The sequence below is a fragment of the Sitophilus oryzae genome, unplaced genomic scaffold, assembly GCF_002938485.1.
Source record: "Sitophilus oryzae breed Bouriz unplaced genomic scaffold, Soryzae_2.0 scaffold_41_pilon_pilon, whole genome shotgun sequence".
In the NCBI taxonomy this organism is placed as follows: Eukaryota; Metazoa; Arthropoda; class Insecta; order Coleoptera; family Curculionidae; genus Sitophilus; species Sitophilus oryzae.
The window spans coordinates 4,454,431-4,478,354 of NW_022146996.1; the positions used below are offsets into that span (position 1 = coordinate 4,454,431).

The following is a 23,924-nucleotide window of genomic DNA, read 5'->3' on the forward strand; positions in this document are numbered from 1 at the left end:
CCCCTTTCCTGAGTCATAACGAGTTATAACTCATCATACAGTCTCAAGGCTTTAATAAAAGTCATTATCTGAGACGGCTCCACAGAGGCCAGCTCTCCCCATTTTCGTGCCATTTCTCTTCCCCATTTTCGCCACAGAATCTGCATTGGCCGTTGCTTCTCAGCTTCAGCCTACTGAGGTGTTCGTTGAGGAGACAGTGTCCTGTTAGAAACCCCGTGACAATCCGAAGATTGGTCTTACTTAAATCAAGGAAAACCTTTGATTTTTCTAATCTAGGTATCTTTTCTTCATCATCTTCTAGTTTGCTTGAACTAGTGATGGGCAAAACTGTTATTTTTAGATAACAGTTGAAACTGTTATAGTTATTTATAAAAAACAGCTTAAAATAACAGCTTAAAAATAACAGGTTTCTTTATTTTATTGTTAAATATCTGAAAGAATATGAGGCGGTCACCGCCAGGCGTATTAACGCAGTTGCAACAATGACGTGCTCGGTGGTAGTATTTCCAGGGTGTCATAACATTTCTAAATATCGATTGTTATCTAAAATACCTCTCTAAAAACGGGGGTTGTTTAAAATAAGCGCTGTTTACAAATTGCGATATAAAAAAGCCAAAATGCCGCCACTCGTCTATATCTATAAATTCCGATCTACCTACGCCCTACCCCTCGATCCGCGTAGATTCTGAATTGCGTAGCAGTGTACAGGGTGCATCTCACTCGACGGGCGAGAAGCTCTTCGTTATGATTTTACCATTTGCGGTCAAAAAATAGCAATATAAGAAAATGTGTAGTATATTCTTCATAAGTAAACCAACTACACACTAGAGTTCGAATTAATTTTACACTTAAACTAGCATGTACAGTTTGACAAATATAGGAAGAGACTTGGGGATAGCACCGGTCGCGCACACGATAGAGAGAGAACGCATTCGGCGGAAGAGAGATGCAGTTACGCTACGAAAAATCTGATTGAAGCAAATTTGTGGGATGTCCACTGCGCATCGGGGGGCGTCTCTTATTTTATATTTCTCACGTCTCTAGCTATACTTGTTAAGTTGTACCCGCGACTTCGTTCGCATCGAATTATTAATTTGTAATGGTGATGATAAAGCAAAGCAAGAATTTCCATTAACATACAAACTGGATAAAATTTTCTCACATTTGCCAAAAATATGCTTTAAACGTCGAGCAGTTTAAGCAGAATCGTGGTTAATCAATTACTCAACTTTTTGGAACACCCTGTATTATTTTTTAAAAAATTTCAAAATATGTAAAAAAACAAAATAAATTATGCGTGTCCAATCGTTTTCCCGAAAGACTAACCGTTTTTTAAATAATAAATATTGTAATATTTGAGGGGCGTTTTCACCCTCTTGGAATTTGAGATTCGAGAAACCCCTCCTTATCGCACCTCTACACCCCACAGTCAATCCGTTTACCAAAAATCAGCTTTAAACGTCAAGCAGTTTAAGCAGAATAGTGATTACTCAGTGGTCATATTTTATGAAACACCCTGTATATATTTTGTAAAAATCTCAAAATATGTAAAACAACAAAATAAAATATACGTGTTTAAGAGTTTTTTCGAAAAACTCACCAGTTTTTAAATAAAAAATATTCTAATATTTGAGGGTGGTTTCACCCCCTTAGAATTTGAGTTTCGAAAAATCCCTTCTTATCGCACCTCTACACCCTAAAGTCAATCCGTTTTCCAAAAATCAGCTTTTTACGTCAAGGGCTTTAAGCAGGATCGTGATTAATCAATGACCAGATTTTTCAAAACACCCTGTATACATTTTTAAAAAATCTTAAAATATTATTCTGAAAATTTTTCAGAATAAATAAATACTTAAATATTGAAACTTAATAACAAAGTATTGAAACATACAGCGCCATAATATCTCGACCTCCGCCCGTTATGCTCGTAACAGGTTGAAAAACAATATGTATCTAAAACAACTGATGCGTTATTCTCCAACCTGTTTCAAACCTCCGATTATCTCGAACGCCGTTCTGTTATGCTCGTAACAGGTAAAAAAACAACATAGCTAAAACAACTGATGCGTTATTCTCCAACCCGTTGCGAGCCTCCATCGACAATCGACCGATGCAGCAGCGCTCCTTTCCCACTCCTGTTATCTCGACAGCCAGGCGTTATGCCCGCAACTGTTTCAAAAAAGCTGCTTCTTTTATATCCTATTATTTTTAAGCTGTTGTCAGCCCAACACGACGCGCCGCGCCGTAGCGCATACCCCACTCCGTTGTCCGTTGTATCTCGCCGCCTGTATCGATGGTTGTCGAAATAATAGGTTTTCCATCCATACTAGTTGTTTTTTGGAATTGCTTCGAGCAGCATCGAATTTCGTGGCGGTGCAGAGCGTCGACTTCGTTTCACGAACACTCGATCTCTGCGTGTCGTTATTTTATATCTGTTATTTTTTAAAAGCAGTAACGGTTGCGTTATGTTATTTCTAAATAATTGTTATAAAATAACAGATAGTTAAATAACAACCCATCACTAGCTTGAACTCTCTTCGTCTGATTGATGACTGTCGTCATCTGGAAGTGTTTCGCTAGTTTTATTAATCACACATTCTCCAAGGTGTGGTCTAATATTTAGGCAACTCTGAGTCTTTTGAATCTGTTCTAAGGTTTTTATCTGTTCGATGACAGGTTTCAACTGGCCATTATCCGATTCAGCAAGGTCCAAAAGTATGTCAACTAAGGCAAGTAAATAAACCAACACTCTCTCTCTCTCTCTCTCTCTTGGTTAGGAAGGTTAGGTTGTAGATATATTAAATAAATAAAAAAAAATAAATTATTTGAATGTAACATGTAACAATATATTTATTACTATTTTATTAATCTTACAGAGAAAAAAAATATATTAGGGCAAATTAAATTCTCTTGCAACCAACTCATCTATATCCATATTTACTATGCCAAAAACATGTTTCTCTTTCAAAAAAATGTCAGTGTCTCCATAGAGTTCAGCCACAACCGCATCGGTTATGTTATCGTTTTCAATATCCCTCAGCAATTTCCTTTTCTTATTCAGGTCTCTCAATATCCCGTAACACTTTTCTAAGGAATCTCCAGTGAAAAGATTCGATTTTATATATTTCCAGGCCTTGTCAAACTTTCTTTGGTAACAAGTTTTCAGTTTTTTGTGGTTCTTTATCACGGCGACAGCAATGAGGTCAAGTAAGCTCGGAAGATCGTTATCTAAGGTTTCTTCTTTAGATCCATCATTTATTAATTTTCTTTTAGTTTTTATAGATCTAGGTATCGTTTCTTCATCTTCTTCTTGTCTGCTTGAACTCTCTTCGTCTGACTGATGACTGTCGTCATCTTGAAGTGTTTCGCTAGTTTTATTAGTAACACATTCTCCAAGGTGGGGTCTAATGGTATCAGTTAAACAACTCTGAGTCTTCTGGATTTGTTCTAAGGTTTTTATCTTTTCGATGACAGGTTTCAACTGGCCATCGTCCGATCCAGCAAGGTCCAATGGCATATCAACTAAGGTAAGTAAATACACCAGCACTTGGTTGGGAATTTCTTTGACTAGTTGGCTATAAATGCTCTTCACAGTTTTTTCGTAGTCGATTTTTTTTCTATATCTACACAGTGTGGCCTAATGGTATCAATTAAACTACTTTGAATCTTTTAAATATTTGAATAAAAACTCTTTATAGGTAACATTTCAAATATAAACATTGTTGATTATAAATATTATATGTTTAAAGAATAATTGTTTCTCAAGATAAGGAAATAAACAAACCATATATAATAACTAACGTTTAAACACATAAACGTAACATATTACAATATATTTATTACTACTGTATTAATCTTACAGGAAAATATATTAATGCAAATTAAATTCTCTTGCAACCAACTCATCTATATCCATATTTACTATGTCATAAACATGTTTTTCCTTCAAAAAAATGTCAGTGTCTCCATAGAGTTTGGCGACAACCGCATCGATTATGTTATCGTTTTCAATATCCCTTAGCAATTTCCTTTTCTTATTGAGGTCTCTCAAGGTCTCGTAACACTTTTCTAAGGAATCTCCAGTGAAATGATTCGATTTTATATATTTCCAGGCCTTGTCAAACTTTCTTTGGTAACACGTTTTCAGTTTTTTGTGGTTCTTTATCACGGCAACGGCAATGAGGTCAGGTAAGCCCGGAAGATCGTTATCTAAGGTTTCTTCTTTAGATTCATCATTAATTAATTTTCTTTTAGTTTTTGTAAATCTAGGTAGAATGTAGAATGTTTAGGAGGGGAGTTAGTCACCGCGACCTTACAGATCTATTGTATGTTCCCCTTTCCTGAGTCATAACGAGTTATAACTCATCATACAGTTACAAGGCTTTAACAAAAGTCAGTATCTGAGACGGCTCCACAGAGGCCAGCTCTCCATCCTTGACATCAGCCGTACCAAAGTTCATGGCACGAATGGTCGTCGTCTCGGCGCACTCAGTGATAAGGTGTTCTGGTGTTTTCCCATTTTCCCCACAGAATCTGCATTGGCCGTTGCTTCTCAGCTTCAGCCTACTGAGGTGTTCGTTGAGGAGACAGTGTCCTGTTAGAAACCCCGTGACAATCCGAAGATTGTTTTTACTTAAATCAAGGAAAACCTTTGATTTTTATAATCTAGGTATCTGTTCTTCATAATCTTCTTCTAGTTTGCTTGAACTCTCTTCGTCTGATTGATGACTGTCATCATCTTGAAGTGTTTTCGCTAGTTTTATTAATCACACATTCTCCAAGATGTGGTCTAATATTTAGACAACTCTGAGTCTTTTGAATCTCTTCTAAGGTTTTTATCTTTTCAATGACAGGTTTCAACTGGCCATGGTCCGATTCAGCAAGGCCCATGGGTATGTCAACTAAAGTAAGTAAATAAACCAACACTTAGTTGGGAAGCTTAGGTTGTAGATATATGAAATAAATAAAAAAATAAATTATTTGAATGTAACATGTAACAATATATTTATTACTATTTTATTAATCTTACAGAAAAAAAAATCTATTAGGGCAAATTAAACTCCCTTGCAACCAACTCATCTATATCCATATTTACTATGTCAGAAACATGTTTCTCTTTCAAAAAAATGTCAGTGTCTCCATAGAGTTCAGCTACAACAGCATCGGTTATGTTATCGTTTTCAATATCCCTCAGCAATTTCCTTTTCTTATTCAGGTCTCTCCATGTCTCGTAACACTTTTCTAAGGAATCTCCAGTGAAAAGTTTCGATTTTATATATTTCCAGGCCTTGTCAAACTTTCTTTGGTAACATGTTTTCAGTTTTTTGTAGTTCTTTATCACGGCGACAACAGTAAGATCCACTAAGCTCGGAAGATCGTTATCTAAGGTTTCTTCTTTAGATCCATTATTAGTTAATTTTCTTTTACTTTTTATAGATCTAGGTATTTTTTCTTCATCATCTTCTTCTTGTTTGCTTGAACTCTCTTCGTCTGACTGATGACTGTCGTCATCTTGAAGTATTTCGTTAGTTTTATTAGCAACACATTCTCCAAGGTGTGGTCTAATGGTATCAGTTTTAGACAACTCTGAGTCTTTTGAATCTGTTCTAAGGTTTTTATCTTTTCGATGACAAGTTTCAACTGGTTATGGTCCGATTCAGCAAGGTCCAAGGGTATGTCAACTAAGGTAAGTAAATAAACCAACACCAAAGACCAAACTCTCTCTCTCTCTTGGTTGGGAAGGTTAGGTTGTAGAGATATGAAATAAATAAAAAATAATAAATTATTTGAATGTAACATGTGACAATATATTTATTACTATTTTATTAATCTTACAGAAAAAAAAATATATTAGAGCAAATTAAATTCTCTTGCAACCAACTCATCTATATCCATATTTACTATGTCATAAACATGTTTTTCTTTCAAAAGAATGTCAGTGTCTCCATAGAGTTCAGCCACAACCGCATCGGTTATGTTATCGTTTTCAATATCCCTCAGCAATTTCCTTTTCTTATTCAGGTCTCTCAATGTCTCGTAACACATTTCTAAGGAATCTCCAGTGAAAAGATTCAATTTTATATATTTCCAGGCCTTGTCAAACTTTCTTTGGTAACACGTTTTCAGTTTTTTGTGGTTCTTTATCACGGCGTCGGTAGTGAGGCCAAGTAAGCTCGGAAGATCGTTATCTAAGGTTTCTTCTTTAGATCCGTCATTAATTAATTTTCTTTTAGTTTTTATAGATCTAAGTAAAATGTAGAATGTTTAGGAGGGCAGTTAGTCACCGCAACCTTACAGATCTATTGTGTGTTCCCTTTTCTGAGTCATAACGAGTTATAACTCATCATACAGTCTCAAGGCTTTAACAAAAGCCAGTATCTGAGACGGCTTCACAGAGGTCGTCGTCTCGGCGCACTCAGTGATAAGGTGTTCTGGTGTTTCCCCATTTTCCCCACAGAATCTGCATTCGCCGTTGTTTCTCAGCTTCAGCCTAGTGAGGTGTTCGTTGAGGAGACAGTGTCCTGTTAGAACCCCGTGACAATCCGAAGATTGTTTTTACTTAAATCAAGGAAAACCTTTGATTTTTCTAATCTAGGTATCTTTTCTTCATCATCTTCTTCTAGTTTGCTTGAACTCTCTTCGTCTGATTGATGACTGTCGTCATCTTGAAGTGTTTCGCTAGTTTTATTAATCACACATTCTCCAAGATGTGGTCTAATATTTAGACAACTCTAAGTATTTTGAATTTGTTCTAAGGTTTTTATCCTTTCGATGACAGGGTTCAACTGGCCATGGTCCGATTCAGCAAGGTCTAAGGGTATGTCAACTAAGGTAAGTAAATAAACCAACACTCTCTCTCTCTCTCTCTTGGTTGGGAAGGTTAGGTTGTAGATATATGAAATAAATAAAAAAAACTAAAATATTTGAATGTAACATGTAACTATATATTTGTTACTATTTTATTAATCTTACAGAAAAAAAATCTATTAGGGCAAATTAAACTCTCTTGCAACCAACTCATCTATATCCATATTTACTATGTCATAAACATGTTTTTCTTTCAAAAAAATGTCAGTGTCTCCATAGAGTTCAGCCACAACCGCATCGGTTATGTTATCGTTTTCAATATCCCTCAGCAATTTCCTTTTCTTATTCAGGTCTCTCAATGTCTCGTAACACTTTTCTAAGGAATCTCCAGTGAAAAGATTCAATTTTATATATTTCCAGGCCTTGTCAAACTTTCTTTGGTAACACGTTTTCAGTTTTTTGTGGTTCTTTATCACGGCGTCGGTAGTGAGGTCAAGTAAGCTTGGAAGATCGTTATCTAAGGTTTCTTCTTTAGATCCATCATTAATTAATTTTCTTTTAGTTTTTATAGATCTAGGTAGAATGTAGAATGTTTAGGAGGGGAGTTAGTCACTGCAACCTTACAGATCTATTGTGTGTTCCCTTTTCTGAGTCATAACGAGTTATGACTCATCATACAGTCTCAAGGCTTTAAAAAAAACCAGTATCTGAGACGGCTTCACAGAGGTCAGCTCTCCATCCTTGACATCAGCCGTGCCAAAGTTCATGGCACGAATGGTCGTCGTCTCGGCGCACTCAGTGATAAGGTGTTCTGGTGTTTCCCCATTTTCCCCACAGAATCTGCATTCGCCGGTGTTTCTCAGCTTCGGCCTACTGAGGTGTTCGTTGAGGGGACAGTGTCCTGTTAGAAACCCCGTGACAATCCGAAGATTGTTTTTACTTAAATCAAGGAAAACCTTTGATTTTTCTAATCTAGGTATCTTTTCTTCATCATCTTCTTCTAGTTTGCTTGAGCTCTCTTCGTCTGATTGATGACTGTCGTCATCTTGAAGTGTTTCACTAGTTTTATTAATCACACATTCTCCAAGATGTGGTCTAATATTTAGACAACTCTGAGTATTTTGAATTTGTTCTAAGGTTTTTATCTTTTCGATGACAGGGTTCAACTGGCCATGGTCCGATTCAGCAAGGTCTAAGGGTATGTCAACTAAGGTAAGTAAATAAACCAACACTCTCTCTCTCTCTCTTGGTTGGGAAGGTTAGGTTGTAGATATGAAAATAAATAAAAAAATATTTGAATGTAACATGTAACTATATATTTGTTAATATTTTATTAATCTTACAGAAAAAAATATATTAGGGCAAATTAACCTCTTTGCAACCAACTCATCTATATCCATATTTACTATGTCATAAACATGTTTTTCTTTCAAAAAAATGTCAGTGTCTCCATAGAGTTCAGCCACAACCGCATCGGTTATGTTATCGTTTTCAATATCCCTCAGCAATTTCCTTTTCTTATTCAGGTCTCTCAATGTCTCGTAACACTTTTCTAAGGAATCTCCAGTGAAAAGATTCGATTTTATATATTTCCAGGCCTTGTCAAACTTTCTTTGGTAACACGTTTTCAATTTTTTGTGGTTCTTTATCACGGCGTCGGCAGTGAGGTCAAGTAAACTCGGAAGATCGATATCTAATGTTTCTTCTTTAGATCCATCATTAGTTAATTTTCTTTTAGTTTTTATAGATCTAGGTATCTGTTCTTCATCTTCTTCATGTCTGCTTGAACTCTCTTCGTCTGACTGATGACTGTTGTCATCTTGAAGTGTTTCGCTAGTTTTATTAGTCACACATTCTCCAAGGTGTGGTCTAATGGTATCAGTTAGACAACTCTGAGTCTTTTGAATTTGTTCTAAGGTTTTTATCTTTTCGATGACAGGTTTCAACTGGCCATCGTCCGATTCAGCAAGGTCCAAGGGCATATCAACTAAGGTGAGTAAATACACCAGCACTTGGTTGGGGATTTCTTTGCCTAACTGGCTGCAAATGCTCTTCAGAGTTTTTTCGTAATCAATCTTTTTCCTATCGCCATTGTTGTAGTCGTAAATAATCTTGTAAGTGTTATCGATGATATACTGACGATCGTGAAATATTTTCTGTAGAAATATCGTCACCAAAGACTTTGTATCTTCCATATTTATTGCTATAATAATTCTAGAACTAGAAATAAAAAAATATATGTGTCTAAGCTAATGACACTGACTTTCATCTGACTTTATAGTTATCATTACACAATAACTGTATAATTGGCATGGTAACAATTTTCGAAACCAACAGTTGATTTTGTTTATCAGTCGTTTTTTAACAAAATGCACAGATGATAAAGTAGTTTAACAAAGTACAGGAACAAAAGATTTTCTTTGTTTTGGTTTGGACTATGTATATTCATGTACCTTTTACCCTTCTGTTACTCACCATTCATATTCTTACTGGATTTTAATAAGAAATGACAGTTTTTCCATAGAATTTTACTTACCTAATACTTTTACGCAAGTGTTTATTATTCTCTTTGAATTATTCTACTAATGTTTTCTGAACTAACCGCACCAGGAAAAAAATATGAGTGTCTGTGAGAATCTTTTAACTTCTAATTTTATTTTCTAGAAAATGCTCTACAGTGTGTCCCCGGATTGTCTTTACAAAGGGAAAACTTTTTTTAGTATTAACTTATGGAGAAAAGTGCGTTCTTCATAAAAAGTTTTTGCTTGTTCCAAAATGGTTAATCTCGTTTACACTTTTCCAAATTTCCATGCCGTTTTAGACAAAATAAAAAAACTATAGTTGAATCCTTTCCAAGTCCCAAAAATCAAAACGTATTTCTATGATTATACAGCTCTATGTATATTTTTCCTATATAGAAGGAAAGTGATATACATTTAAGTGATTATCGCTTGGTGGCCATATTGTAATTGTCATTTTTTGAAATATTAATTCAGAAGTCATTTCTGTCAGTTCCACAAAATATCCCGTCAATTCTTATTACAAAATGGCAAAAGAAAGAGGATATATATGTACTTTACTTCGTTGTATTATTTTTTGAATACAACTCGATGTTTCGGGATTACCTAATACTTTTGCCTGACACTCAAGGCGATACAGGCAACACTACTTCGGACTTCGGAGTCGTAGTGTTGCCGGGTAACGCATTTCGTGTCAGGTAAAAGTATTATTCGGTAATCCCGAAACATCTTGTGGTATAACATTCGATAATATCATTTCGTTTTCATTTTTTAATAGATGGTTATATCAACGTCATATTTTTTGCTATTTCAAAATGTTAGAGCAAAAAACTTAATAATCAACGTAATCAGCGTTTCTGTGAACTAAATAAATTTTGTGCTTCTTTAACATATACAGTTTGTCCCAATATACCGTGGACGTAGAACTACTACGTATTTTTGGAATTAAAATAAGTTCATTGGACACAATTTACGTCTATACAAAAGTGATTCGTTTGTCCACTAGAGGGCATCAAACTTTAAAAAAATACACATATTTTTTCAGATATTTTAAGAACCGTTATTCCGATTTGAATGAAATTTTTGGTTGTCTATGTTTTGCTAAGTGCTTTAACATTCACAAAAATCAAGAAAATATACGGGAAGGGTGAAAACTATCCCCACCCCTACATAAATTTTAGTATAAGTATTTTCGAACTCCACCGACAGTCGATTTTCTTTTCGTAAAATGGTCTCTCTAGTATTTAATACATTTTTTGTTTCTTGTTAAAAATCGCCACCGTATGCATACTTTTTGAGGAATTTTTTTTTTCTCACATTAAGTTATGGAGGCGCATAAAACCTATTATGCTATAATATTCTAGTTAGCGAAAATATGGAATTTTATGTTATTATCACAAATTATATTTCACGATAAGTTACGTAAAAAGCTTAAAAAAATAATATTTTTTAAATTAATTAACGTTCGGGTTTATCTTTGATTGATGCCCTCTAACGGACAAACGAAGCACTTTTGTATAGAGGTAAATTGTGTCCAGTGAACTTATTTTGTGGCCGGCCGTACCTCCAGCGTTAGTGTGTCGATCTGCGGAGCTGAAGGTACTGGGTTCGATCCCCAGCCAGTACGGTCGATTTATTTATTTAAATAAAAATATTTGTTTATCTAAATAGAGCGACCAACGAGCCGCCACCTCAAGGAAGGCAATGACAAACCACCTTGAGTATATTTGCCTTGTACAGCCTCTCAAAAATAGTGCCGTTCGGATTCGGCAATAAACTTTAGGTCCCGTGTACTTGTGAAACACTGATGACACACATCCCAAGTATTGGGTAGGTCAAATTCGACGCTTTTAAATGGAAACACCCTTTTCTATAAGAGATAGACAAAAACTAATATCGGTATCTGGAGCTCAATTTTTGTCAAAAACATGATGGTGGAAACCGCATATCGATATCTGTTACCGTTTCGGAGTTACGGGGTGTTTTTCAAAAATATGAATTTTTAACAAATTGCTGTAACTTTTTTGCTATGAAAAATTTTGTATTTTTATGAAAACATTTCCAAAGCACCTTTTTACGTAGAATTTAATGGTTTAAGTATAATTTTTTTTAAATTAATAATTTAAGAATTATCACCAGAAAATTTGATTTTTTATATGGGTACCCTGTATATTTTTAATTTATTGAAAAGAATTTAAAATTACCTTTCCAAAAATATAACACACTTGATATTTTGCTCGATTCCTCTTCGAGATATAGAATATATAAAAATTCGCTTGCTTTAAATAAGTAGGCTTTGAACGGCACCGGCTGTAATGCAAAAAAATTCTAGCTGTGAGCATCAATTAAAACGAAAATAATATAACACTGAGAGATACAGAATTTTATAACTATTTAAAATATATTTAACCAACATCAACACACATTTAAACTATATCTAATAACAATAAAAATAAATAGCAAACCAAGACATGAGATTTTGCTACAGGTGTTCGACATATCGACCGTCTTCTGTTATGGACAGACGGGGCCGTTTTCGAACATTTCTAGCGGAATCCATTAACTTAGTAGGAGGTGAAAGATACCCTCTCATAACTGCTAAGTATTTCTAATTCTTGTCTAGATTATACCAAAGAATAAAGAACCTTTATTCTTCCGCAAATATATCCATATGATTAGATCCATGGGCACTAAGTCAGGCGGCCTCGACGGCCAACGGCTGGGATCATGGTTAGCTATTCAATAATTATTCTTGAAATTGGCTGCAAACATTTGCTGATAACTTCAGCGTTCAGAGGCGGTGTATCGTCTTGCTGGAAAAATATGTTTTCGAGTTCCATTAAGACCATATCATCAATAAGGGGTCCAAAGCCTACTAGTTAAAAGTGGTAAACTTTTAAAAATCCTGTATTTCGAAGGGGATTATAACAAAATATCAAGTGTGCTGTATTTTTGGAAAGGTAATTTTAAATTCTTTTCAGTTAATTAAAAATATAGAGGGTGTCCCAAATAAAAAATCAATTTTTCTGTTGATAACTCTTAAATTATTAATTTTAAAAAAATTATACTTAAACCATTAAATTCTATGCAAAAAGGTGCTTTGGAAATGTTTTCATAGAAATACAAAATTTTCCATAGCAAAAAAGTTACAGCGATTTGTTAAAAATGTACAGGGTGGGTCAAATTCGCCGCTTTTAAATGGAAACACCCTTTTCTATAGGAGATAGACGAAAACTAATATCGGTGTCTGGAGCTCAATTTTTGTCAAAAACATGATGGTAAAAACCGCATATCGATATCTGTTACAGTTTCGGAGTTACGGGGTGTTTTTCAAAAATATGCATTTTTAACAAATCGCTGTAACTTTTTTGCTATGGAAAATTTTGTATTTTTATGAAAACATTTCCAAAGCACCTTTTTACGTAGAATTTAATGGTTTAAGTATAATTTTTGGCACCGGCTGTAATGCAAAAAAATTCTAGCTGTGAGCATCAATTAAAACGAAAATAATATTTGCTATGAGAGATGCAGAATTTTATATAATAAATAGCAAACCAAGACATGAGATTTTGCTACAGGTGTTGTGACATATCGACCGTCTTCTGTTATGGACAGACGGGGCAGTTTTTGAACATTTCTCGCGGAATTGGTGTGAAAGATACCCTCTCATAACTGCTAAGTATTTCTAAGTCTTGTCTAGATTATACGGAAGAATAAGGAACCTTTATTCTTCCGCAAATATATCCATAGGATTAGATCCATTGGCACTAAGTCAGGCGGCCTCGACGGCCAACGGCTGGGATTTTGGTTATCTATTCAATTATTCTTAAAATTGGCTGCAAAAATTTGCTGAAAACTTCAGCGTTCAGAGGCGGTGCGTCGTCTTGCTGGAAAAATTTGTTTTCGAGTTCCATTAAGCGCATATCATCAATAAGCGGTCCAAAGCCTACTAGTTAAAAGTGGCGAACTTTTAAAAATTCTGTATTTCGAAGGGGATTATAACAAAATATCAAGTGTGCTATATTTTTGGAAATGTAATTTTAAATTCTTTTCAGTTAATTAAAAATATAGAGGGTGTCCCAAATAAAAAATCAATTTTTCTGTTGATAACTCTTAAATTATTAATTTAAAAAAAATATACTTAAACCATTAAATTCTACGTAAAAAGGTGCTTTGAAAATGTTTTCATAGAAATACAAAATTATCCATAACAAAAAAGTTACAGCGATTTGTTAAAAATGCACATTTTTGAAAAACACCCCGTAACTCCGAAACGGTAACAGATACTGATGAGCGGTTTTCATCATCATGTTTTTGATGAAAATTGAGCTCCAGACACCGATATTAGTTTTCGTCTATCTCCTATAGAAAAGGGTGTTTCCATTTAAAAGCGTCGAATTTGACCCACCCTGTACATTTTTTAAAAACACCCCGTAACTCCGAAACGGTAACAGATATTGATGTGCGGTTTCACCATCATGTTTTTGATGAAAATTAAGCTCCAGACACCGATATTAGTTTTCGTCTATCTCCTATAGAAAAGGGTGTTTCCATTTAAAAGCGTCGAATTTGACCCACCCTGTACATTTTTTAAAAACACCCCGTAACTCCGAAACGGTAACAGATATTGATGTGCGGTTGTCACCATCATGTTTTTGATGAAAATTAAGCTCCAGACACCGATATTAGTTTTCGTCTATCTCCTATAGAAAAGGGTGTTTCCATTTAAAAGCGTCGAATTTGACCCACCCTGTACATTTTTTAAAAACACCCCGTAACTCCGAAACGGTAACAGATATTGATGTGCGGTTGTCACCATCATGTTTTTGATGAAAATTAAGCTCCAGACACCGATATTAGTTTTCGTCTACTCCTATAGAAAAGGGTGTTTCCATTTAAAAGCGTCGAATTTGACCCACCCTGTACATTTTTAAAAAACACCCCGTAACTCCGAAACGGTAACAGATATTGATGTGCGGTTGTCACCATCATGTTTTTGATGAAAATTAAGCTCCAGACACCGATATTAGTTTTCGTCTATCTCCTATAGAAAAGGGTGTTTCCATTTAAAAGCGTCGAATTTGACCCACCCTGTACATTTTTTAAAAACACCCCGTAACTCCAAAACTGTAACAGATATTGATGTGCGGTTGTCACCATCATGTTTTTGATGAAAATTAAGCTCCAGACACCGACATTAGTTTTCGTGTATCTCCTATAGAAAAGAGTGTTTCCCTTTAAAAGCGTCGAATTTGACCCACCCTATACATGTGAGGGGTAGCCGACGCTCTATGTAGAGTATGGCACTGTAAGAACAAGAAGAACTTATTTTGATTCCATAAATACGTAGTAGTTCGATGTCCACGGAATATTAGGACACCCAAAAAATATAATGTAGATCAAAATTAATAATATCAATAACCATCTATCAAAGAATGAAAACGGAATGATATTACTATAGAAATGCGTTTTGATTTTTGAGACTTGGGGGATTATTACCATATACAAGCTAAAAAAATAATTTGCTCAGCAAAATCTTTACACGGTTACCCAGTCCCATATAAGAATGCATGCTACAGGTATCACGTGAATCAAAAGATACAAAGATGAGGAATGAATATTAGGGAATGATGATAAATTAGGGAATAAATTAGAGACCTCCCAAATGCAATGCTGTATGCATACTTACCCAAAAATTGATATATACTTATTTTTTACACATACATAATCTAAAGTTCATCCATCTCTCTTACACACATTAGCTCCTTTGAAAATATTTAATATACATTGTTAGGGTTACGTACCTCAAAAGAAAAAAAAACTAACACAGAAAATAATAATTGGTCTATTACAAATATGGATCATTCACTATACAGAAACCTAAATCACCTTTCCATCACCCACACCTTATTGAAACATTGATTTTCTTTCTTATCAAAGTAAAATGTTTGGATTTGAAATCCGGATTATTTTGTAAATAGTCGTATAAAGAAGATACTGGAGATGTCTCTGATTTTTCTCGCTCATGAATTATTTATATTTAGTTTCTCATTCCTGGAACTGACTTTTTCGCAGTTCCCGTTGATCCTTTTCTGGGTGAAGTTACTCGTTTAAACGTCTTTTTTTATTAAACCTCTTAAAATAGAACCTTCTTTTTCTTTATATTAAATAGTTATATGGCTAAGCAGGATAAAGGATAAAGTTTGTGTAAGGTAAATTAGTGTTTTATTTTGCAGCAACGATATACCAACTAGAGGTATATCGTTTGCTGTTGATCTCAGACTTTCCTTGTAATGAGTGAAACGCCGTAATTAAATAATAATATTTGCATCACTTCAGTTGTTTGCCAGTTTTACACTGTACTCATTTTATGTGGAATCCAGACAATTTCATCTAAACTTATTTTACAAGAAACGAGATGAATATTATTTAAATGAAAATAAAAACAAACCTTGGAACATAGAAGAACGTAATACTTTACTTTGATGACACTAAAAGGCAATAATATCTTAAATTCAGTGGTCGCCTAAACCAGATAATAAGAGATCGCCGACAACCAGAGTAACTTGCTTAATAATTTGGTTAATTACGGCGTTTCACTGAAATATATAGTCATTACCGGGAACGACTAAGATCCACAGTCAAAATGATGTACCAATTAAAGAGCAATAAGTGAATTTCTTTGTTTGACGCCGATATACCGGGTGCGTCTCAAAAGTGGTCCACCCTCATAACTTTCTTATTTTTTCAGTTAAAAAAACGAGATTTGGTATGTTAGTATATGACATAAATTAGGACTGATTGACGTATTCAATTCTTTTCGGTCACTTCCTGTTTCACCGGAAATGACTACAACTTTTGATTTTTAATTGGCACCCTGAACACACTGACATATCATATGTCAACTTTTGACATTTTCGCATATGGTTTATTTGTTTACTTGAAAATATAACATGCGGTGTTCATAACGACAATTTGACTCGAAATACTAAGCGTGTGGTATCAAATTATTCGTAAAAAATGCTTTTTCCAAATATGCTAATGAGCCACCCTCGTTCCATTTGAAAAAATTGAGATATGATTATAAATACGATTTGAGCATTTTCCAACTGGCCAGGACAAGACACTAAAAGCATTAGACGATCAAATCTATTTTTCCAGGCTCCTTGATTAAGGATTAGTGTTTTTAGCATAGCCATGGCACTCTAAATGGCATGGCACGAATGTCAAAAGTTGACATATGATGTGTCATTCTATTCAAAATGTCATTTTCTATCGAATAAAGCAAAAAAATACTGAGGGTGCCATTTAAAAATCAAAAGTTGTAGTCATTTCCGGTGAAACAGGAAGTGACCGAAAACAATTGAATACGTCAATCAATCCTAATTTATGTCATATTATACCAACATACCAAATCTCGTTTTTTATCTGAAAAAATAAAAAAGTTATAGGGGTGAGCCACTTTTGAGACGCACCCGGTATATTTCTTTTTGCGATGTTTACATCCCCAGTCAGGATTTAATATTTTGTTCACGGTTAAATGACACAACTCATGTATAAATTGTGACATTATGCTATTTGTTAGTTTTAGTATCTACTCGTATTATCAAAGCAGAGAGTTATAAAACTATCAAAATCGTTATATTTGTAGAAATTAGAACAGTTTTATACTTCTTGAACTAAATAAATATATATTTTTCCCTAAAATCCTTCCATATTTTAGGATCTACTCTAATTAAATATATGCAGTAATAACTTACCATGTAGGAGTTACTATGTTCAACAGAGTGCGAGAATATCAAAAGGGTAATTCAATTAACAGACAGACGTGTGATGTATATTGGTCACTTTGAAGTTCATTCTGAAACTATGTCTGAGCAAGTTAGCCTTTTGAAATTGACATGTAGCATTGTGGACAGAAGAGATCCCTTTAAGTGATTAATTAACATTAAAAGCCCTTTAGCTCATTTCTAATTTTATTAATAAATAATATTAGAGATCTATAGACATATAGAGAAATCAATAAAAATTGGCGCGTCATCAAAGTCGTAGAAAATATTAAATTGCTTGAAATAAAAATTAATTTTAATTTTTTCGCCGGTTGTCATGAGATTATTCTTTGCAAATCTGATATTTGCCATTTTCGGATTACTAATTTTATCTAATCTGGCATTTGTTATCATGTCACGATTTTATTCTGCCTTTTCCGAGCGGAAACCAACTTAAAGCAAAACTGAAGAAACTGGAAAACTCCATCCGTAACCTGGAATGGGAATCCTCCAACGGTCTAAAACACTAAAAAAAATTCCTCAGATCTTATGACCGAGGAAAATCAAAGATTTTCCATGACATAAGTAAAAACAATCTTCGGATTGTCACGGTGTTTCTAACAGAACACTGTCTCCTCAAGGAACACCTCGGTAGATTGAAGACGAGAAACAACGGCAAATGCAGATTCTGTAGGGAAAATGGGGAAACACCAGAACACCTTATCACTGACGTGTATATTTTTATTGATTTTCCTATAGAAACACTTTCATTCCCCATATAATTTTACATATGATTTCATAGTCATCGCTGACGCCGTTTTTTTTCGATCATATTGTATTAGACTATAATAAATACTGGTATTACAATATACCTAAATATTTTAAAAATATTTAATCGTTTATAATAAATAGTATATTAAACGAGTTTCGAAAACGACGGACGTTTTGCACACGAGTTCGACAGTTTGTTTAGGCCTGCGGCTCGAGCCACAAGTCGAAAAGAAGTTACAAAGAAGTTTTCGAACGAGTTTTTTACGCTATTTTTTGGTACGACTACAAATTAGCAGCTGACTCACTCATTTTTGGCCAGTTTTGCGATGTAATGATGACACTTTTCTGACGGCTGCGTTGCGTTTGGCGTTTCAGCTAAACATTGGAGGTTAAAAATGTTAAAATCGGCACATGTCGTGTGCAAAATGACACATGTTGTGCGCTTAATCCTTAGCATACAACAGTTTGCAAAACGCCAATTTGAGATCGAGTTTTCCGTGTGTCAAACTGTATTTTCTAGGTTAGTCGTAGAATGTAGAATGTTTAGGAGGGGAGTTAATCACCGCGACCTTACAGATCTATTGTGTGTTCCCCTTTCTTGAGTTATAACGAGTTATAACTCATCATACAGTCTCAAGGCTTTAACAAAAGCCAGTATCTGGGACGGCTCCACAGAGGTCAACTCTCCATCCTCGACATCAGCAGTACCAAAGTTCATGGCACGAATGGTCGTCGTCTCGGCGCATTCAGTGATAAGGTGTTCTGGTGTTTCCCCATCTTCCCTACAGAATCTGCATTCGCCGTTGTTTCTCAGCTTCAGTCTACTGAGGTGTTCGTTGAGGAGACAGTGTCCTGTTAGAAACCCCGTGACAATCCGAAGATCGTTTTTACTTAAATCAAAGAAAACCTTTGATTTTTCTCGGTCGTAAGTTCTGAGGAACTTTTTCGAGTGTCTTAGACCATTGGAGGATACCCATTCCAAGTTACGGATGGAGTCTTCCAGATTCTTCAGTTCCGCTTTCAGTTGGTTCCCGTTTGGAAAACAGAACGGTTCTGGTCCAGTTAGTGGAGTGTTCGTTCCTTTCCCAGCTAGATCATTTGCTTTCATTGCCTTTTATCTCTTGGAAAGCAGGCACCCAGAGTAGGAGGACTTTATTTTCTTTGCCTTATTTGTTGAGCTTCTCTAGGGATTCTTTGACCAACTTCGAATTGATGGTTACTGAGTTGATCGCGTTTAGTGCTGCTTGACTATCGGATAGGATGGCAATTTCCTCTTTTCGATAGTTCATATCTAAGATAAATTGTACGCATCTTTCGCTAGCTTAAATTTCTGCCTGAAGGATACTGAGGTAGGTGCTCATTGGTTCGGAGTATTTGGTTCTCGACCCAAATACCCCTATCCCTGTCCCTGCTTTGGTTTTGGAAGCATCAGTATACCACGTTATGGTGTGGTCTTTTATATGCTGAGTAAGCGTTTCTTCCTTCCAATCCGTTTTATTACTCAATACTACAGTGAGTCTCAAAGTTGTGAATTCTTGGTATCACTGGGAGTTGGAGAAGTGGAATTTTCCTTTTGAGGGTGTTCCAAGCCCCTGACCTAAAAATTCTCCCAGTACTGTTACCGTCAATGACCATTCTAATCACTGTCGCATTGGCCAACTACCGACTGTGCAGTGGTGTTAGGTCTAAAATTACATCCACTGCTGCGGACATGTTCTCATGGTACCTGTGATGCAGATACATGCCAGTCTCTGTAGTTTGCACAGGTTTTGCTTTGCTGTACGTTGCTCTAGTTTTGTATATCAAGCAACTGCTCCATAAGTAATCATGGGTCTTACTATCATGGTATACATCCGGCGCAGAATGTTAGGGGCGCAGCCCCACCTATTTTCCGCCAGTTTTCTGCATATCATGAAAGCCTTTGTGGCTTTGCTGGTAATGTTCTTAATATGCCTGTTCCAGAGAAGTTTACTATTCAGGGTTATTCCCAGATATTTCACTTCCTGCCATGGCAGTATTTCCTTTCCATCTAGATGGATTCTTTTCAAGTTTTTCAAACTTCGCTTTCTGGTGAATGGCACTACCGCGGTTTTATCTGAGTTGATACTCAGCCCGACAGTCCTGTACCATCTCTCAGCGATGCGGAGTCCTCTTTGGATAATATCACACAGGGTACCTTCATGTTTCCCCCGTGCAATCATAACTATGTCATCTGCATACCCTATTCACTGTATTCCCGCTAGAGTTAATTCTTCCAGTAGTTTATCCACTACCAAGCGCCACAGTAGGGGGGAGGTCACTTCACCTTGTGGAGTTCCTTGCGTTGTTTTAACAACTACAGTTTTGGTACCTTAGGCTAGTCGTAGAAAAAATCTAATTATTGCCTGAAATGAAATACTATAACATAATTATAACAACTATAACAACCCCGATAAAGCCGGATTAATAATGTTCTTTGCCAAGCAAATTGGTTAACAAAATACCACATAATCTCTTTTTAATTAAAATGAGGCAATTTATAAGAATTTAATTAGCAAACCGGAAACTGAACCTTTAAAATGCCCGTTCCCTCGGGATATGCACCTATTTCGCAAGTTCTAATTTATTACGTAATTAGATTCGGGAACAGAAAAGCCTAATGGCTGTACAACAGTAACACCATGTTGCATGAGACTTGGTAATATATTAGATTAGAAACCGAATAAGTACAGGAAAGTCTAGAATTTTCTAAAAAAAAGTTACGACATTTTAAGAAAAAGTATCAATTATTTAAAATTATGTTTTAAATAATTGTTCTCAACGGTCTAAGACACTCGAAAAAGTTTCTCAGAACTTACGACCGAGAAAAATCAAAGATTTTCCTTGATTTAAGTAATAACAATCTTCGGATTGTCACGGGGTTTCTAACAGGACACTGTTTCCTCAACGAACAGCTCAGTAGATTGAAGCTGATAAACAGTAGCGAATGCAGATTCTGTGGAGAAAATGGGAAAACAACAGAACACCTTATTACTGAATGCGCCGACACGACAACCGTTCATGCCATAAACATTGGTACAGCTGATGTCGTAGATGAAGGGCTGGCCTCTACGGAGCCATCTCAGGTACTGGCTTTTATCAGAGCCCTGAGGCCTTTGATGAGTTATAACTCGTTATAACTCAAGAAAGGGGAACGGAACACCGAATAGATCTGTAAGGTCGCGCCCCCTCCTAAACATTCTACATTCTACAATTAATGTTTAATATTGATACTTTTTTTACTTTATTACTGTTTTGTTTCCAAAAAAAATAATTTTTCAATGACTGAAATGGAGGTTTGGTGTAATGGTTTCACTGAACAATTGCTTGTCACTGGTTTTAATATAATTGGGTAGTCCTTAAAAATAGTTTTCGATTATATTTGATTCGGTCAAAGCACCTAAAATGGGCAAAACTGTTATTTCTTTACAACAGTTGCAAAACAGTTGTTACTGATATTTTAGATGACAGTAACAGTTACCAAAGTTTAAAAGAGCTAAAATAACATAGCGTCTGCCTACAAGACTTTAATAATAACAATAAAAGCAGAAAAAAACACAATAAAAACATAAAATCAGTACGTTAGCAATCGACAAGTAGTTATAACCCTAATACAAAAACTACCCACTACTGTTTATGATTTCAAAATACAAAAAAAAATAATAAACTACTCGCTTGGGAACTGGAAACAAAATTCTATTCTGAAAAATAGAATATTTACATTTCATTTTCGATTGTATTGTACACTGTTTGCAATAGTATTTTGGAGATAAATGAAAAAGCAGAAAGTAGATATTACCATTCTGAATTTCGCACCAACCCTCGTTGTTTCAATAAGATTTTTTTATTCGGTCGATATTGGAATCTCATTGTAGTAAAGTTCAAACAAAATTGTATTCATATACTGATTTTCTTTGTTTCTTTTATAACAAAATCTTTTTTGAGACAAATAAATACATTTACACTTCTTTCTATTAAGGTCCGACCGAGATCTCGGTCTCGGTTACAGTAGGGTTCCCAACTTGAGCATGGGCGATTCCGGGACAATTATTTTTAGGTTTTTAAATAATTGAAACAAAACATTAAATATTAGAAATTCAAATATATTATATGTAAATGTGATTTTTTTGGTCCCGGCCAAGGCAAAATTTTCGCCGGGACAAACTTTCTGATTCCTGGTTAATCCCGTTCAAACCGGGACGGCTGGGAACCCTAGGTTACAGTCATTCTCGGCTAAAAATCAGGCCGAGATCTCGGTCTCATTCTAGGCATAAAAAGGCCGAGATTATCGGTCACGGCCGAGACTGATCACGATCGTCAAATTAGCTTTATTTTTGAGCGTATCGTTCCACATATCGATGAGTGTATGAATGAAATACTCCTCCGAAGTTGAAAAAAAAAATGGATCATATCTGATCCATATATAATCTGATCGAGTCACGAAGGAAATTTCCCGGACGGCTGAAGAATCGCCTTAGTATTTCTATGCGTAAACAATTTATGAAAAGTTAGATGTTAGTATCTTATTAATGTATGTTTTATAAATTTAACAGAATTATGCTTTTATATGAATGACTCGTATATCCTACGAATAAGTAAAATTTTTGTGTGTAATTATTTACCTCCATACAGAGTTCTGAAACCAGCAGCTTATACATATACATATCTAGTTTCCACCACCAGCAAGCGTCTCTAGCAAATAACTATTTAGAAAGAATATGATGAAACACTGCATAATTTGAAAGGATACAATGCTGAAAAATTACTTTTTTAGCCTATAAATAAGACTAAAAAATAATTTTATTAGTATTAGAAGTTTTATAGTATTAAATCCGATTAAATCCCAATAAAACCGTTTCTACATGAAAATAACGGTTTTATTACATTATTATCAGATATTTCTTCATATAATAAACTATTGAATCAATATTGCATCGTGTCTCGGTCTCGGTCTCGTTTTCGGCCGACAATTCCCCTTTTCTCGCGGTCTCGGTCTCAGTCTCGGCCGAGACTAAAAATCCAGGTTCGGTTGGACCTTACTTTCTATGTAGGACTAGCACTGGAGGCAAAAAAACACCATGACATGAAATTCGTATATAAAAGTCAGTTCAAATCCAATAAAACGTTAATATTCATATTGTTCTAAAAATATTGTTAAACATTTTACGATGTACTTAAACAGCCGTTAAACGGTAGCCTACTAAAATGCCGTTAATAGATATTGTGACGTCGTTCATGTTGGCGGAAAGTGATGCCTGGCGATAAGCATTCTGCAATAGCACCTGTGGCACCGTGGCTGAGGCTATCGCATCGTAAGCGAATTGTCCGTGGTTCAAATCTTACGCCGACCAAAACTTTTTTATTTTTTTTTTGCTTATAGCGTGATCTTATTGCATTGGTTTCACTCTTTATGGTTGGATTGGTTTAGTTATTTGGCTGGTTGGTTAGCGTGGTTATTTGGAGGGTGTTAATTCATTGGTTAGTTGGTTATTTGGTGGGGTTGGTTGGTTTTTACTAATTTATATTTATTTTTTATATTTTTTTGTCAGTGTTGAGGTTAGTTGCGTTGGTTAAGTTTTAGGTTATTTGGTGGGGTGGATAGCGTTGGTTAGTCCTTATAACATTCCTATATTTCATAGAGCCGTCAAGTGCGTCACATCAACGACGTCATACCTATTAACGGCATTTTAGTAAGCTACCGTTTAACGGCAGTAAGTACAGCCAACATTTTATATCTAGGTGTGTCCTTACAACGAGTTCCATACAACGCCTTCACTCTGTGACGTCAAAAGTTACCTAATTTAATAAAACTGAAAAATCTTATCGAGTATAAAGGTATTTACGAACTACCCTGGAAGGTTTAAAAGATAATTGTTCCTAATTTCATTTTTTTTTTTTCAATACGTCGTTAAAACATTTTGTCTTATGTACCTAAAAGTATTGCGTGCATCGAATTCATTCGATGACGTCAAGCGTAAATTCCCAGACCTGAAGCTGGTGTTATTAGAGTTTTCCTAAGTCAATCAAAGTAAAGAAATCT

The 23,924-nt window shown here is 35.2% G+C and overlaps 2 protein-coding genes across 2 annotated transcripts in view; both read right to left on the reverse strand.

The window, feature by feature from the left end:
- The window catches only part of LOC115885808 (protein yippee-like 2), a 417,160-nt gene that overhangs the window by 369,643 nt on the left and 23,593 nt on the right, over window positions 1–23,924 (reverse strand). The gene's annotated exons all lie outside the window — the stretch shown is intronic.
- LOC115885716 lies at window positions 6,987–9,082 on the reverse strand. Its single transcript, XM_030904704.1, has 2 exons — window positions 8,179–9,082; window positions 6,987–7,362 (listed from the first exon to the last, which is right to left on the reverse strand). Exons 1-2 carry the CDS (start codon window positions 9,000–9,002, stop codon window positions 6,987–6,989), a joined length of 1,200 nt encoding a protein of 399 aa, XP_030760564.1. The 5' UTR covers window positions 9,003–9,082.

Excerpts from the sequence above, each read along its gene's own strand:
- LOC115885716 (XM_030904704.1), bottom strand. The coding sequence starts at position 9,002 with ATGGAAGATACAAAGTCTTTGGTGACGATATTTCTACAGAAAATATTT. Across the intron at positions 7,363-8,178 it reads GATGAGTTGGTTGCAAAGAG|AAAATTAATTAATGATGGAT; the intron begins GTTAATTTGCCC and ends AAAAACTAAAAG.